The following is a 15,506-nucleotide window of genomic DNA, read 5'->3' as shown; positions in this document are numbered from 1 at the left end:
TCAATAAACATTAGGATGCGATTACTCTTGACTACCATACAAGTTTTACTTTTTAAAAAAACATTGATGTAACTACATACACATGTCGGTGTGCTATATAAATATTGTATATAAATATTGTAAATCAATGCATTTATTGACTACTAATTACCAAAAATCGCAGTTCTGTCTCTCTGTATTTACGTTTTCAAATTGCCCGCCAAGTACTTCCTGGAACTATCTGAAGCTACGTGAATCACGTGACGATCAAGCATTTTGGACTTCCGTTGACGCAACTCTCTCTCTATATGGCTCTGGGTTGAACCATCGTTCACTTTGTCTAATCAAAATTATTGTTTCATCCGCGGGAAAACGTAGTTGTCAGGCATCTCAAGACTGCAAATGTAATGTTAGTATGTTATGTTATGTTTGAATGATTTCTTTATTTGAATAAATGTCTCAGAATTGACTTCAAACTTTGAGGCCCTTTTTCACAAAAACATCGTTTGGAAACAGTCAAGACATCAAGGGGTGCCTCTCACTCAATCTGTGGAGTACAAAGATAATTTGGATATCACCAGAAAGCTTCTCCTCTTTCCAACAGTGTATTAAACTCAAAATGCTTTGAGGGGTCAATGTGACTGAAAATGATAGAGCAGGTCACGTATGTCTTATCGACTTAATCTATTTTTAAAAAACTGTTTTGCCAACAACCATGGTGCAGATGTTCGCTGCCTGTTAATGTTAGATTGAATTTTATGATTTTACTGATTACATTCAGGGCACAATTTAGTCAGGTCCTAAACTGAGTGCAGCCTGAGAACCTAAAGTATTTTATATATATATAAATATATAGCTGATGCTCTTATACAGCGGGCCTTACAATGAATATAACAGTAGAATAACCTTAACTTCACAGATCTCCAAATCATTGTAGATCGAAGCCAAAGACAACAGATGATTTGTAGCCTGCATTAACTCAGACTTGCACAATGTTTTGGTACATTTTGATGTTAACAAAAAACATGATGGTGAGCAGTACTTAATTACTATGGGGATTTTGTGATTTTGTTCCCCTATGTTAGAAATTATTTACTGCTGAGTCAAAGTGAGTAGCTGAGGGCCACATGTTTCATATTGTTTTGCTGGCAGACCATTGTGTCTGTGGGTGGGAATATTCTGTTAACTAGTTTATTCATGGCAACTCAATCACAGAGTCTCAAAGGCTCATACAGATAGCTTAACCTGAATAAGATAAGAACTGGAATATGGCCAATAGCTGGGTTACTCCGTGTATGCAAATGTGGCCTTTGTGTGTAGATTACAGTAATAAATTGAGTAAATGCATTTAATGAAGTAGAAATAAATTATCTGTTGTACCAAACATAATTATTAACATGTTAGTATTTCAGCACTGCAGTCAATCAATCAAAACAATTTTGAGTTTGCAAAACGACCTTGAAATATTTTGCCAGAAATGATCATTCTGAAAGCCACCCGGAACCAGCTGTAAAAGAATGCATAAACAAATGGATTGAGCACTGAATTTGAGCTTCCAAGCAAAACAAATGTTTCAATTACAGGTATTGGAATTGAATAATTACTTAACGGGTTTAACGTCATACTAGTAAAGAAAGGAGTCCAACAGATCAGAAAAGCTCCCATAACAATCGCCAAAGTTTTTGTGGCCTTTCTCTCCATCTTAGTGACAGATGCTCCAGACTTTATGCTCTGACAGTTTGTGTTCTTGATGCTGAGTGCCTGTCTCTGTGCCACCAGGAAAATCTTTAGGTAGATACTGAGCATTATGATTGCTGGGAGGTAAAATGAGAGAATACATGCGGTAATGCTTGAAAGTGGAATGTGAAATGAAAAACACTTTCCTTTACATTTTCCTTCATTAAGTCCCATAATTATGATTCCAGTTCCAACTAGGCCAGAAACACCCCAGCTCACCACGATCATGATCACAACAGCATGATAATTCATTTTAGTTCTATACCTCAGAGGCTGACACACTGCATAATATCTGTCAATAGAAATAAAACATAAGTTCAGAATAGAAGATGTAGATAGTGAAACTTCAAGGCTGCGTCCTATGTTACAAATTAAATCTGCAAGATGCCAACATGAGCTTACAGAGAGTGCCATGTTGAAAGGTAAGACTAAAGCCCCTACAAAGAGGTCAGCCACAGCCAGAGAGAGGATGAGGTAGTTAGTTGGAGTGTGGAGCTGTTTGAAGTAAATGATGGAGATTATTATGAGAAGGTTTCCACACATTGTGAGAACAGATAATGAACCAAGGAAAAGATATAATAACACACGTATTGTTGAAGGGGTGATTACCATTATGCAAGATAGATTTTCTGATTCATAACAGAGATGTATGTCCTTAACAACATCAGTCTTGTTGGAAATGAATTCAGGTTCCATGCCTTCTGGCTCCTGCCGTCCTGCTAAATAAGGGTTTCAATTTTAAATTAATCATCAATACAGAGATAATCTCAATCACATTTACAATAACATTTCTTTCAGCAAGATTATGTAATTGCAACAATTATGTTTTCTGGAAGGAAGTGATTTTTTCTGTTTAATTTTTTCATAACATACCTGTTAATCCTGAAGATGCATGGTTAATGCATCTATGATGGTGTGAATCCTTGATCTCTGTCCCACTGAGCAGTAACTCTGGACTTGACTCTTGTATTTATCAATCCATAACTTATTTCCATAATTAATGCAACCCCCTTTTGGCCAATAAGATGTGGGTAACCATGTATTCTGTTTGCATGAGATAAATTCATGATGAGTAATGAGGATCACTGGTTTAGGCTTAGTGCATAAGCCAATGATAAGGGTTCCACAGCTTTGTAACACATTTTTGTTGTGATGGTAATGTTCAGTACATGTTTTTATTTAGTGAATTATAAGTGATTTCCCTCCCCTCATTATTTTGCTTAATATCATCTTTCAAAAGCTCATATCTTATTTATCAAACTTTCTTCCCCATCATCCACTCACCAATCCATTTCCCATAGGTATTACTTTGATCACGTGTTCCAGGACCCTGCAACTATGTGAGCCAGGTTTTGAAGATCCCCATCCCAGAAGACCTGTGCGCCCAGTCTGACAGGCCAGCCAAGGAGGACGTCGTTGCGGCTTTGTGTCTCAGTTCAATCAAGAGGGAGTCTGAAACCAATGCAGTTGGCAGCATCAGGGAAGTCACAGAGTATGCACAACACCACACACACTGGTATCACCACTCTTACCCTGCAAACTAGAAAGCCCCAGCACTAGCTGACAAAGGATCTTTAGGCTAAATACCTGTAACCACTGAAGAGAGTACACATACTGTGAATACATTTCATTTGAATACTTAGATTCTTTTTCCTTTGTTTTGGTTAACTGGCATGAGGTCAGGTTGTAGTTGGATGTGTTCCAAGAATACATAACAGATAACTAAAATCAAATTATAAATCATTTTTGTGATTGATACTGCATTACTTTACTACACTGCAATAACTGCTACGGTGGAACACTCCCCTGTGTACACTCACAGATGTAGATTTTGTAACATAATAGCACCCCATTATGGTCCTGCAGAAGCAGTATGTTATGTTTTTACATGTGCCTTTTTTATGCCTTTTCTATAATAAAATTGTTTTATTCTGTATGAACAGTCAGTGTTGTGGTTACTTATTGCTTTCACATTTATATATATAACCCCACACACTGTCTACACTTGCATGGTGCTTTATTACATTTTGAAATATAATAAAGCACCATGCAAGTGTAGACACTGTGTGGGATTATATTACTTTTTCAGCAACTTTTTTGTCCTAGGTCACTAAAAGACTTGTAGGTGTGCTAAAGTTGTTTTTCTACATGGATGTGTATTAAAGTATAACAACACAGTTATTTTACTCACATTTATTGTCATGTACAGTATTATCAAAAGTCACATGTTAGCCATATTATTTGGCAAATCAATTCATGCACAGAATGCTTAAAAGAAACATACTGCTCTATACCTCTAAGCTGTAAGGGCCCATAGTCTGCTTTATAAATGTTCATTGCATTCTGTACCTAGAACACATACCTAGAACCATGCATGTAGGTGGATCCTGAAGCTGATTCATTCTTCTGGTAACCTAAGGAATGAGAAAGGGTAACTGTTATTGAATTTTGCACGGCTTATAAGAACATTACACTGACAATTACGTTTATCTATATTATATGTTTATTATTTAGCACATACAATTTAGAGTAGATGTGAGTACTGTACAAATTAATGTAACTTAGGACATAAACAATAAAGGTGTCAACTCCAAAACTGGTAAGATGTGCAGTGTTATGTACAGGGGGAATGACCAGCAGGCCTCCATGAGATGCATGTTTGAATATTTCAGCTAATGAAGCGTTAGTTCATGCAGGACACGAAAGTCATACGCCCCAGTTGTAATCAGCTGACAGCCCGCTGATCGAATCAGCATTTCTAATCAGTCATTCACCAATCACAGCCCATTATCACATCAAGGCGGTCCATTTAAATATGACTCCCTTCTACACTGATCCTCGCTACACCAATGCTGCCTCACTCACCGCTGCTCCACCACCCCAGCCTCAACCTTTCTAGTTCAGAGTCTTAACATGGCTCAAAGGTTAAAATTGTATTCAATGTCTTGCTTTGGGCCCACTCTTGTATACCCTTGGGGGTTTTCTGCATTGCGCTCCCTGTTTTGGCTTAGCATGCTGCTTGGCTAATCCAGGGAGCATCTAAAGAGCGGAGCCATCAGCGCCAAGCATAACTGTATTTCCATTTGTTGCAATAAATGGTTAAATCTATGACGAGAGTGTTCCTGACTGAATAGTTGTACATATACATTAGATCTCAAACTGTTGAACTATAGCTGAATAACACTGGCATAAATTACGACAGTCACATGTCCAAGACGGTAGATAGCATGGGACATAACCATATGGTTTGCCGGTGTCGTGACAATATTTGTATTCCCTAAAGATGATTTTTGTCTTTTGCGTCTTCACATCAACTTGATGCAATTGAACGTAATAACGACATAATGTCTGGTGTGGATTTGTTTCCTATCGCTAGCCAGTACAACGGCAATTGTAAGACATTTTACGGAATAACATTACAGCAACTATCAAAGTAGTCAGTTAGTAGTAGTAGTAGTAGTAGTACTAAGCCAGTAGTTACCGTATAATGACAAAACAATAACACACTCACAAAGCGAGACACTCCGGCAGGTAACGTTAGATATCATTTTTATGGGATACAAATTAGTCCGCTATGGCTAGCCATCAAGACAACATAGCCGACACAACCACATACACACACACAGTGAGAAAGTATCAACAACACACTGAAATTTCAACCTACCAGTCAGCGACATCCTGCCAAAACCGTGTCTGTAAAACTTCGGCAGCTGCCTCCTCTTGTTCGGTTGTCAGATTCCGGCTCAAACCTGTACGGTCTTACATGTTCTGTCACAGAGTTTTGTCCTGTAGCAGCTGCCATGTTGGTTTTGGAGTTTTTCCGCATCTGCACCCTCTCCCCTCACCCAGCCTCTCAGGCAACCAATCAGACCAACGCCTCATTATCATAGCATCCCCGCCCACTCAGAACAGCGCATAGTTAATGAGGGGAGCAACTGAGAGGATGGAGAGGCACCACAGAGGCTGGATTTGTGTGTTTGTAACAGAATCCAAAACCTTGTTTTAAGGATAAGGATGCACTTTATTGATCCCCTAGGGGAAATTCGGGAACCACTGGGAAATGTTTTAAACTGTTTTAAACTGCTAAAAAGAGCATAATATGGGACCTTTAACATTTAAGCCCTGTATTCAGTCATTTGATATAGTCACTGCCACCTATAGTTTTTCTATAGTTTTTCTAAGGTGTTCCAGTCATTAGTCAATGAAAACATCACCATCTACAGTATATTTTCACTGTGTAAAACACACACACCGCTCTCTATCTCTCTATTTGGCCCTCTGTGACCACTGCTACTGCAAACACCAAGTCAAAGTGACTGTTGCAAGGACAGCAAGCACACTTACATTTTACTCAGAAAATTTAGCCTTTTCTAGTTAATTTAAATTTTTGCTTAAATTGCAGGACTCATTTTGTAGTTTTTTTTATTCATGTATGTAAATTTCTTAGCTTAACTATGAAGACTATTGTTTATGGACAAAGACCTTAAGAGATATATCTATGGCTACACTTACTTGCATAGAGATTAATGTTTCAAAATGTTTCATGTTGTTTTTCTGGCAGATCATCTGTGGTCGGGAATATTCTGTTAACTGGTTTAGCAACAGGGATACTCAGTTGTAGAGTATCAACGGATTATGTAAACAGCTTAATCTGAATAAAATTAGAACTGCAATATGGCCAATGGTTGTGTTACTCCATGCATGTAAATGTAGCCTTTGTGGGCAGAGTACAGTAATAAAAAAAATACATTTTCATTAGATGAAGTGGAAATAAATTCTCTATTGTAGCAAACATAATTGTCGATATATAAATATTTGCACTCCAGTCAATCAATCAAAACAGTTTTGAGTTTACAAAATTACCTTGAAAAATTTTGCCAGAAATGACCATTCTGAAAGCCACCCTGAACCAGCTGTAAAAGAATGCATAAACAAAAGGATTGAGCATTGAATTTGAGCATCCAAGCAAAATAAATGTTTCAATCACAGCTGTTGGAATTGAATAATTACTTAAAGGGTTAACTGTCATACAAAGAAAGAAAGGAGTCCAACAGATCAGAAAAGCTCCCATAACGATTGCCAAAGTTTTTGTGGCCTTTCTCTCCATCTTACTGACAGATGCTCCAGACTTTATGCTCTGACAGTTTGTGTTCTGGATGCTGAGTGCCTGTCTCTGTGCCACCAGGAAAATCTTTAGGTAGATACTGAGCATTATGATTGCTGGGAGGTAAAATGAGAAAATACAACCAGCAATGCTTGAAATTGGAATATTAAATGTAAGACACCTTCCTTCACATTTTCCTTCATTAAGTCCCAGAATTATGATACCAATTCCAACTAGGGCAGACACACCCCAGCTCACCAGGATCATGATCGCAGCAACATGAACATTTATTTTAGTTCGATACCTCAGAGGGTGACACACTGCATAATATCTGTCAACAGAAATAAAACATAAATTCAGAATAGACAATGTAGTTAGTGGAATATCAAAGCTGCCTTGTAACTTACAAAGTATATCTCCAAGATACCAACATGAGCTTACAGTGAGTGCTATGTTAAACGGCAAGACTAAAGTCCCTACAAGGAGGTCAGACATAGCCAGAGAGAGGATGAGGTAGTTAGTTGGAGTGTGGAGCTGTTTGAAGTAAACGATGGAGATTATTACGAGAAGGTTTCCACATGTAGTAAGGATAGATAATGAGCCATTGAAAATATATATTAATACACGTATTGTTGAAGGTGTGATTGCCATTATGCAAGATTCATTTACTGATTCATAACAGAGGTGTTTGTCCTTTACACTATCAGTCTGGTTGGTGGTGATTTCAGGCTCCATGTTTCCTGGCTCCAGCAATCCTGCAAACAGTGTTTTTAGTTTCCAATAAAAATCACTGATACAAAGATAATCTAAAACACAATTACAATAATATTTGTTAAAGCAAGAATATGCAATCCCAATGATTTCTGAAAAAAAAAAAAAAAAAAAAATTCCATAAGGTTTTATACAATACCTGTTAACCCTGCAGATGGTTCATGCATCCATGATGATGTGAATCCTTGATCTCTGTCACACTACTGTATACAGTACCTCTGTACTTGAGTCTCATATTTATTAATCCCTAGCCTGTTACCTTAATTAATACAGTCTTCTGCTGGCCAATCAGATGTGGGCAACTATGTATAGACCAGGAAAGTGTTGTTGTCATTTTGGGACTTTCAGATCCTAAATGAATCCTTTTATTTTCACATATGGGGTGAAAAGCTTTCCAATTTTTAAATTAGCTTAACACCTCCCTCGGACAGAGTAAAGTTAGTAAACTAATAAAGTTGCTACCTCCCTCTTCACTTGTCATTGATGGTAACCGGAGAGACTTTTCCATAGGTACGTTTAGCTTATGCACGGTGCTTTGCAATGTTTGTCCTTGGTTGGCCTCCGTAGTGCAGTGGCTTTGCTGTGAGTTTATTTACAAATTTGTTGCAGTTTCTGTCACCCTTTTTTTTAAATACAAAAATATTAATACAGAGGATATGTCAATATTCCTTGTGTCATAATCCAAGGCGAGAATTCATATAGAGGCCCTATTAACAGAATGATATATTACTATGCATATGAGTACCATAGAAAACATGAGGCTATCCCATCATAAATCTACAGGACCATATGCAGACAGCAACGTTCACGTCACATTCACTTTACTCTAGCTTACAAAGTGAGTAGGCAAGTCGTTGCGGTTATCAAGTGGGCACGTTCCTTCACGGATGTTTTGTTCTATTAGGCCACGGCACCTCAAGGTGTGTATTCCAGCGTCCCGCAACTCCCCCGCCCCTCTTACCAATCTATTTAAGCTCCAAATGCACTAGCTCACTCCCTGACATTGTCATGCTGCTGCTCAGTTATTGCCTCTGCTCACCATACAAATGTTTCGTCATCCTCACCTCCAACCCAGAATCCACCTGTAGGCTCTTGTAGCACTACTGTTACTATCTGATCAAGTAGTAAGAATATTAGATAGAAGTTAGTAGTTAGTGAACCAGGATCAGAAGATACTAGATGTCGTTCAGGAGGTTGACAATAATTGACACTGGAGACCAGGGCTGGTTTTAGCCTGCTATATTAGGGTGGGTGTTAGGGGGTTGTTTTCGTGGACCCAAATGCAGACACGGACAAAAGGTAGGAGAGAAAGGAAAAAGGTTTATTGGAGGTTGGAATTGGGTGTAGTGGGATGAAGGCAGCAGGTCGGAGTAGAGGAGATGATCCGGACTGGGCTGGCTGACAAGCAGATGAGCTGGCGGGTTAGCAGGCGAGCGAACAGGCTGGCTGGAGCTCGGGTAGATGTGTGGCGGGCAAGCGGACAGGCAGGAAAGCTGAGAGACTGGCAGGTGTGGCGTGGGCAGGCGGAGAGACTCACAGGGAAATCCTGGACACAGGAGAGATACGATCAAACGTACAGAACTAGGTACACAAGATTTGTCCAGACATGAAAATGCAGCACGACCGAGAGTGTGTCTACCACGGAGTTGGTGGAACAATCTGGCGATGAATGGAAGGCAAGCCGGGGTAGATATACTGGTGGTGATGATAGGAAGCAGGTGAGCAGACGAGCAGACCGGTGATGAGCTGATTGCAGGCAGCTGAGCTGGGAGCCAGGAGAACAGGGAAGGGAGGAAAGACCAAGGGCAGACACAAGGGCTAGGGCCAAGAGGGCAGACACTAGAGCTGAAAGGGGCAGATCATGGCAGACAGGGGCAGACCATGACAGTGGGCTGGTAGAAATAATAGGTGGGCAACTTGGGCGGTAGGTAGCCCAGAGGTTAGAGAAGCAGACTAGTAGTCCGAAGGTTGCCGGTTCAAATCCCTGGCCAGATGGCACAAAAATCTGGCAAAATGACAGCTGGCAACCGGAGGGTTGTCAGAGTCAAGATCAGATGCAAGCTCCTGCCATTGTGCCCTCAGGCCTCTCCAGCTTATGGCTGTGTGTTTGTGTATGGAGTGTTCATGTACTTGTTCATTTGCTAGAATTAATTGGATCAAATCAATTCGCTAGTAGTTCCTCACAGCAGCTCCATCCACTCCAAGGGACAGTACAATGTAATTGAAAATGTCCATGTATGTTATTTCGGGCCACCATCATCCACCCAGTCAGTAATAGTAGATGGATGCGGTACAGTTACACCATCTGATCGGCGCAGTTTAAATGATGTTAATCAGTTTAAATGATGATGTATGCTCCCATATTTCATTCATTGTTTCCATATTGTAAAGCGAGTTTAACCGGAAGGCTGATTACAATTGCGTTCGAACCGGAAATAGCAAAGTGGGCGGAGCAGCATAAGGTGAATACAGACGCGAAAGGGTACCTTTAGCGTCGTTATAGCGACGCCAAGGGATTTGACAAAGAGTCAACATAGGACGAGTTGGGAATGAGAACGGGTTGGCCCTCCCCCGCATATAGTGTTCACTCATGTGCAAGTTCTTTTGGATCCCGTCAAGCATTACCCGGACAAGACGAATGAAAATTCGTACCTGCCTGTGTCAGCTTTGTTGGGATCCTGAACAGAAACAGTTAAAATGAAGGTTATTTAAAAGCTAAGCTGAAAAGATATATTTTTAGCAGTCGTTTGAAAATGCTTACAGTCCTCTCTAATATTCTTTGGCAGGGTGTTCCACAGTTTAGGAGCATATAAAAAGGCTGCATCCCCTATCTTCTTTTGAGTGGGGTTGTGTACTTCTAACTGTGCGCTCACACCAGAAGCGTCATGAGCGCTGCTGGGCGCTCTGGTCGCTGGTCGCTCGCTGCCAGCCCTCGGCAGTCGTCGCTAGGGGGCGGGGCGTTCAAGCAGCGCTGTAGACATCACGTTCGGTTGTGGCCAATATATCAAGTTTGTAGTAGAGCTATTCGGCAGGCCTGCCGTGAACTATGACAAGCATGATCAAATAAACAAACTTCCACGTTTTCCTGCAAAATATAACTAGTCTGTATTCCATAAAATAATGCTTCTGGCATTTGTATTCAAGTAAATTTAATTTTACTACTTCTACACTGTACAGTAGGCCTAATCACGCTTACCAGAAATCCCTACTATCTCTGACACCTTCCATGCATAATTTTTTTTGTTTATGCCTCTATAAACGAACAAGGATGGGTCATACAGCTCCGGGAAACCGGAGACTGCAACAATCAGTTTCTCCACTGTCAGTATGGAACAAATATTTGCTAGGAACTTCAGTACATAGGGAGACGTTTACAGCGGGAAGAAAATCAAATCCCGATCTGCAATTGGTTGCTGCTTCAGCGCGTCGCTGCTAATTTGCATAAAGTTCAGCTCAGCTCAACTTCAACTCGTCGCTCTGGTCGCTGGCATCGCGCCGCTCGCTGCTGCCACGGCGTTGAAAATAATGGCTGCCGGCCGCTTTTGTAGCTCATGACGCTTCTGGTGTGAGTGCACTTTAACAAACCAGCAGTAGAAGACCTGAGGGCTCATGATGGAATGTAGAAGAGCAGGGATTCTGTAATGTAGGCCGGTCCTAAGCCATTAAGAGCTTTGTATACAAGTAAAACTTTAAAATCAATTCTAAAGGACACTGGGAGCCAGTGCAATGTGACTAAAACCGGAGTGATATGCTCTCGCTTCCTTGTTTTTGTTAAAAGTCTAGCTGCAGAGTTTTGGATAAGCTGAAGCCTCTCAATAGACTTTTTAGGGAGGCCGGTAAAAAGGGCATTGCAGTGGTCCAGTCTACTTATAAAAAACGTGCGAGTTAGCTTTTCAGCATCTTTCTGGGTTAGGAAGGGCCACACCTTGGCAATATTTCTAAGATGAAAGAATGCTGTTCTGGTCACCTTGTTTATATGGAACAAACAGCTTTACTCATAACAGTATTACAAGAAAAAAGAAGAAATAGACCATACAGTATAAATTAAATAAGATATTGACCTACAGTCATCCCAAAGTTATACCAGGCTTTTTCCGTTTTATAAGTAAATAAAACTTTATTTATATAGCACTTTTTTAAACACACAGTTACAAAGTGCTTCACAGACACAGAAAAAATCTTTGTTTTGGTCGTAACGTTGTTTCTGTGATCGCTGCTATTTTTTCCAAAACAAACGTAGGAATGACTCTGATTGGCTGAATGGACAGTGACGAGTCTGTCCATCCAGAAAAAGTTCAACTGGGTTGCACTTTCTGTCCGTCAAAACGGATGGAAATCTGATGGAGACGGAGGCGTCATCAGTCCTGTCCGGATGACAGAATGACATTTCAAATAATATATCAGACATTATTTAAAAGGTACAATATTATTTCCACTCACTCTCAGCCAACAGTTCATTTTGCATGTTCACATATGCACAAAACATTGCTGAGGCATTGGACTGAGTCCACTTGAGACCAAGTGAAACTGTCCCACCAAACATACTCAGCACCAGCTTAAAACCTTAGCTTGTATTGTGGTGCAACGCTCAGTGGTCTGTTCTGGTGGCCAGAATTATCATTTGATATGGCAAATTTTGAGTTGATTTCCTAAAAATTTCACTCTGGCTTTCATTCACACATTAAACTGTGGAATTCCTTTTGGTTTATAACAGTTATGGAAAAGTCTTTATGTGTAACAGGTGTTAGTGACCGCATGATGAGTGGGATTCATGAATAGTTTCTTGAGGTCTTTTCAGGGTTTCTTCTTTCATGTGTAATGTACTGATTGAGCAATTAAATCACTGAAAATAAATATTTGGTGATTCAATCAAACTATCTTAACTTCTGTTGACTTGAGCCTTCATAGTTTGTTTACTGTCTGATGTAAAAATTACGTGATGCAACTCGACAGCTCCCCATTAAAGGTGTGAATGACTGTTGAGGGTTTTGGTCCCTGAGCTGCTTTGATGGAGCACAGAGCTCCGCTTCTCTCCATGGACTGAATTAACACCACCAGATGATGTAATAATAAAAAAATATTTCTAAACAAAGTTACAAAGTGGAACAAAACAAGAATGGTTGAACAACAATAATAATGACATGGTGGCAACAACAATAATGTTATTATTATTAATACTAATAATGTTTTTGTTGGGATTTTTCTTCATTTTCTCAATAGTCATGTTTTATTTCATTGTTTTCCCTATACAAAGTTACAATGTATTTGTGATTCAAATAGTAAGAGTATAAAGTTATGCATCTAGGCTATTCTGCTAAAAGAATGTAGGTCATAGCCAACGATTGAACAATAAAAGTTTTATTTTATATTCATGTAATTAATGTTTTATCCAATCCATAAGTGTTGTTTAGCAGTTTCGCCTATTGAAACAGTGATTGGTTGAGTATGTGAAATGCAGATGCATCTCTAAATCTTTATCATTACATAGTAACCAAAGTAAAATGGAGAGATACCATTTCCTCCATGTGTCTCTCTCTTATCTTGAGAGGATCCCGTCCCAGAACAAAGAAATTAAGGTGTAACCTCAAAACCGTGCAAAGTATCTTTTTGCGCCACAAAACCCCGCCTTGAAATTCTGAACAGTATAAAATTCTTTGTCTTTTGTTAAACCCCGAGCTCCATCACTCAGCTAAACGCCAAGGCTAAGGACGCCAATACTAAGACATCAAGACTAGCAACAAGCCGAGACTTAGGAAAGCAAGAGCTCCATGCCACAGCTAGACGCCAAGGCTAGGCAAGGCAAGGCAAGTTTATTTATATAGCACATTTCATACACAACGGCAATTCAAAGTGCTTTACATAAATAAAATAAAAATAAAGACACAGATAAAAAGACAGTGCAAGAAGATTAGAAAAGTGAAAAGTGCATTAAAATCACATTTAAAAAAAATGTAAAGGATAAAAATAAATAAATATTCCAGTGCAGACGAGTGTTGCCCTAAATTTCTTAAAAAGCCCTGGCGAACAGAAAAGTTTTAAGCCCTGATTTAAAAGATTCTAAAGTGGAGGCAGACCTCCAAGTTTGTTCCAGGCATGAGGAGCATAAAAACTAAAAGCTGCTTCTCCATGCTTTGTTCTAACCCTGGGAACAGTAAGCAGACCAGCACCCGAAGACCTGAGGGGTCTGGCAGGTTCATAACATTGAAGGAGATCAGAAATGTATTTTGGTCCTAAACCATTTAGTGCTTTATAAACATGCAACAGAATTTTAAACTCAATTCTTTGGCACACAGGAAGCCAATGCAGTGATCTCAGCACTGGAGTGATGTGGTCCATTTTCTTAGTCCTGGTTCGAACCCTGGCAGCAGCATTCTGGATGAGCTGCAGTTGTCTAATAGCTTTTTTTAGAGAGACCTGTAAAGACACTGTTACAGTAGTCAAGCCTACTAAAAATAAATGCATGAACAAGTTTTTCAAGGTCCTGCTTGGACATGAATTCTTGTGATATTTTTAAGGTGATAGTAGGCAGATTTTGTAATTGTCTTGATGTGGCTATTGAAGTTTAGGTCAGAGTCCATAACTACACCAAGATTTCTGACTTTGGTTTTTTCCAGTCTGCCTACCAGTATGTCACGGTCTACTGTATCAAACGCAGCACTAAGGTCCAATAAAACTAGAACTGAGATTTTTCCGCAGTCCGTATTAAAACAAATGTCATTTAAAACCTTTACTAGAGCGGTCTCAGTGCTGTGGTGGGACCGAAATCCTGATTGGAAGATATCAAGAGTATTGTTGGAGCTTAGGAAACTGTTAAGTTGTAGGAAGACAACCTTTTCAATTATTTTACTTTACGATATGGGCCTGTAATTACTAATTATTGAGGCATCAAGATTATTCTTTTTCAGAAGAGGCTTAATAGGCTAAGGACACCAATACTAAAACATCAAGACCAGCAAGAACAATTTTCAAGTTCAAGTTTGTTTATTTATATAGCCTTTATCACAAGCATGTCTCAGAGGACTTTACAGAGAATTAACCTAACTAGATCTAACTAAACAAAAATCAGTGGTGAACAAAATGATATAGGACAAGTATAGCAAAAAGCACAAGACAGACAAGAGCAGATTTTAGCAAGACAAACAATCTACCTATTGCATGTAGCACTGCATGAAGAACTCCCAAGAAAAACCTTAGTAGCAAAATTTGGAAGAGACCTTGGGTGGGCTGAGGCAAAGAGGGATCCCCCCCCGGGACGCCTCAGCGTGCAATAGGTGCCGGGCAAAACAATGATAGAATCATGGGCAACAACAATGACAGGAGAAAACAGAGAGAGAAAAAAGAAAGAGAGGCAGCATGCGGCGATGAGAAGGGGCTAAAAAATTCACAGAAACGAGGGCAACAGTCGTAATTCAGCGTGGGAACAGCAGCAGGGAAGAGGAAGGCCAGCACTGACGACGGAGGAGCCAGGGCAGCACCTTTTCCACTGGCAGGTAGAAACACTGCACCGGAGTCTGGGAAGGGGAGAGAAGACAGCTGCACACAGAACACACAGAGTCAGAGCACGTTGGGTGGGAGCAGCAGCAGGGATGGCACTAAGGCCTGCACTGGCGACCACTGCACTGCACTGGAGTCTGAGAAAGGGGAGAGAAACAGCTGCGCACAAAGACAACAAACACACGGAGTGAGAAACACATCCAGGTGGGAACAGCATCAGGGATGGGACTAAGGCCGGCACCGACAACCATCAGAGCCAGGGCAGTACCCGTCCGCTGACAGCTGGAAGACAGCACCGGAATCTGAGAAAAGGTGGGAGAAAACCAGCCGCAAACACACACACACAGCCGTGCAAATGCAGCACATAAACCCAGACATATTTGGCCACAGACACACTCGTACAGACAGTGATTAGACACAG

At 40.2% G+C, this 15,506-nt stretch overlaps 2 protein-coding genes across 2 annotated transcripts; both read right to left on the bottom strand.

The window, feature by feature from the left end:
• Positions 1 to 1,407: 1,407 nt before the first annotated feature.
• Positions 1,408 to 2,412, bottom strand: LOC139922101 (trace amine-associated receptor 1-like). Its single transcript, XM_071912551.2, has one exon. It carries the CDS (start codon positions 2,410 to 2,412, stop codon positions 1,408 to 1,410), a length of 1,005 nt encoding a protein of 334 aa, XP_071768652.2.
• Positions 2,413 to 6,550: 4,138 nt separating this feature from the next.
• Positions 6,551 to 7,555, bottom strand: LOC139922099 (trace amine-associated receptor 1-like). Its single transcript, XM_071912549.1, has one exon. It carries the CDS (start codon positions 7,553 to 7,555, stop codon positions 6,551 to 6,553), a length of 1,005 nt encoding a protein of 334 aa, XP_071768650.1.
• Between the last annotated feature and the right edge of the window lie 7,951 nt (positions 7,556 to 15,506).

Source organism: Centroberyx gerrardi, chromosome 18, assembly GCF_048128805.1.
Source record: "Centroberyx gerrardi isolate f3 chromosome 18, fCenGer3.hap1.cur.20231027, whole genome shotgun sequence".
Taxonomy (NCBI): Eukaryota; Metazoa; Chordata; class Actinopteri; order Beryciformes; family Berycidae; genus Centroberyx; species Centroberyx gerrardi.
Note: the sequence above shows the minus strand (reverse complement) of the source record. Positions and strands in the feature narration are given on the sequence as shown.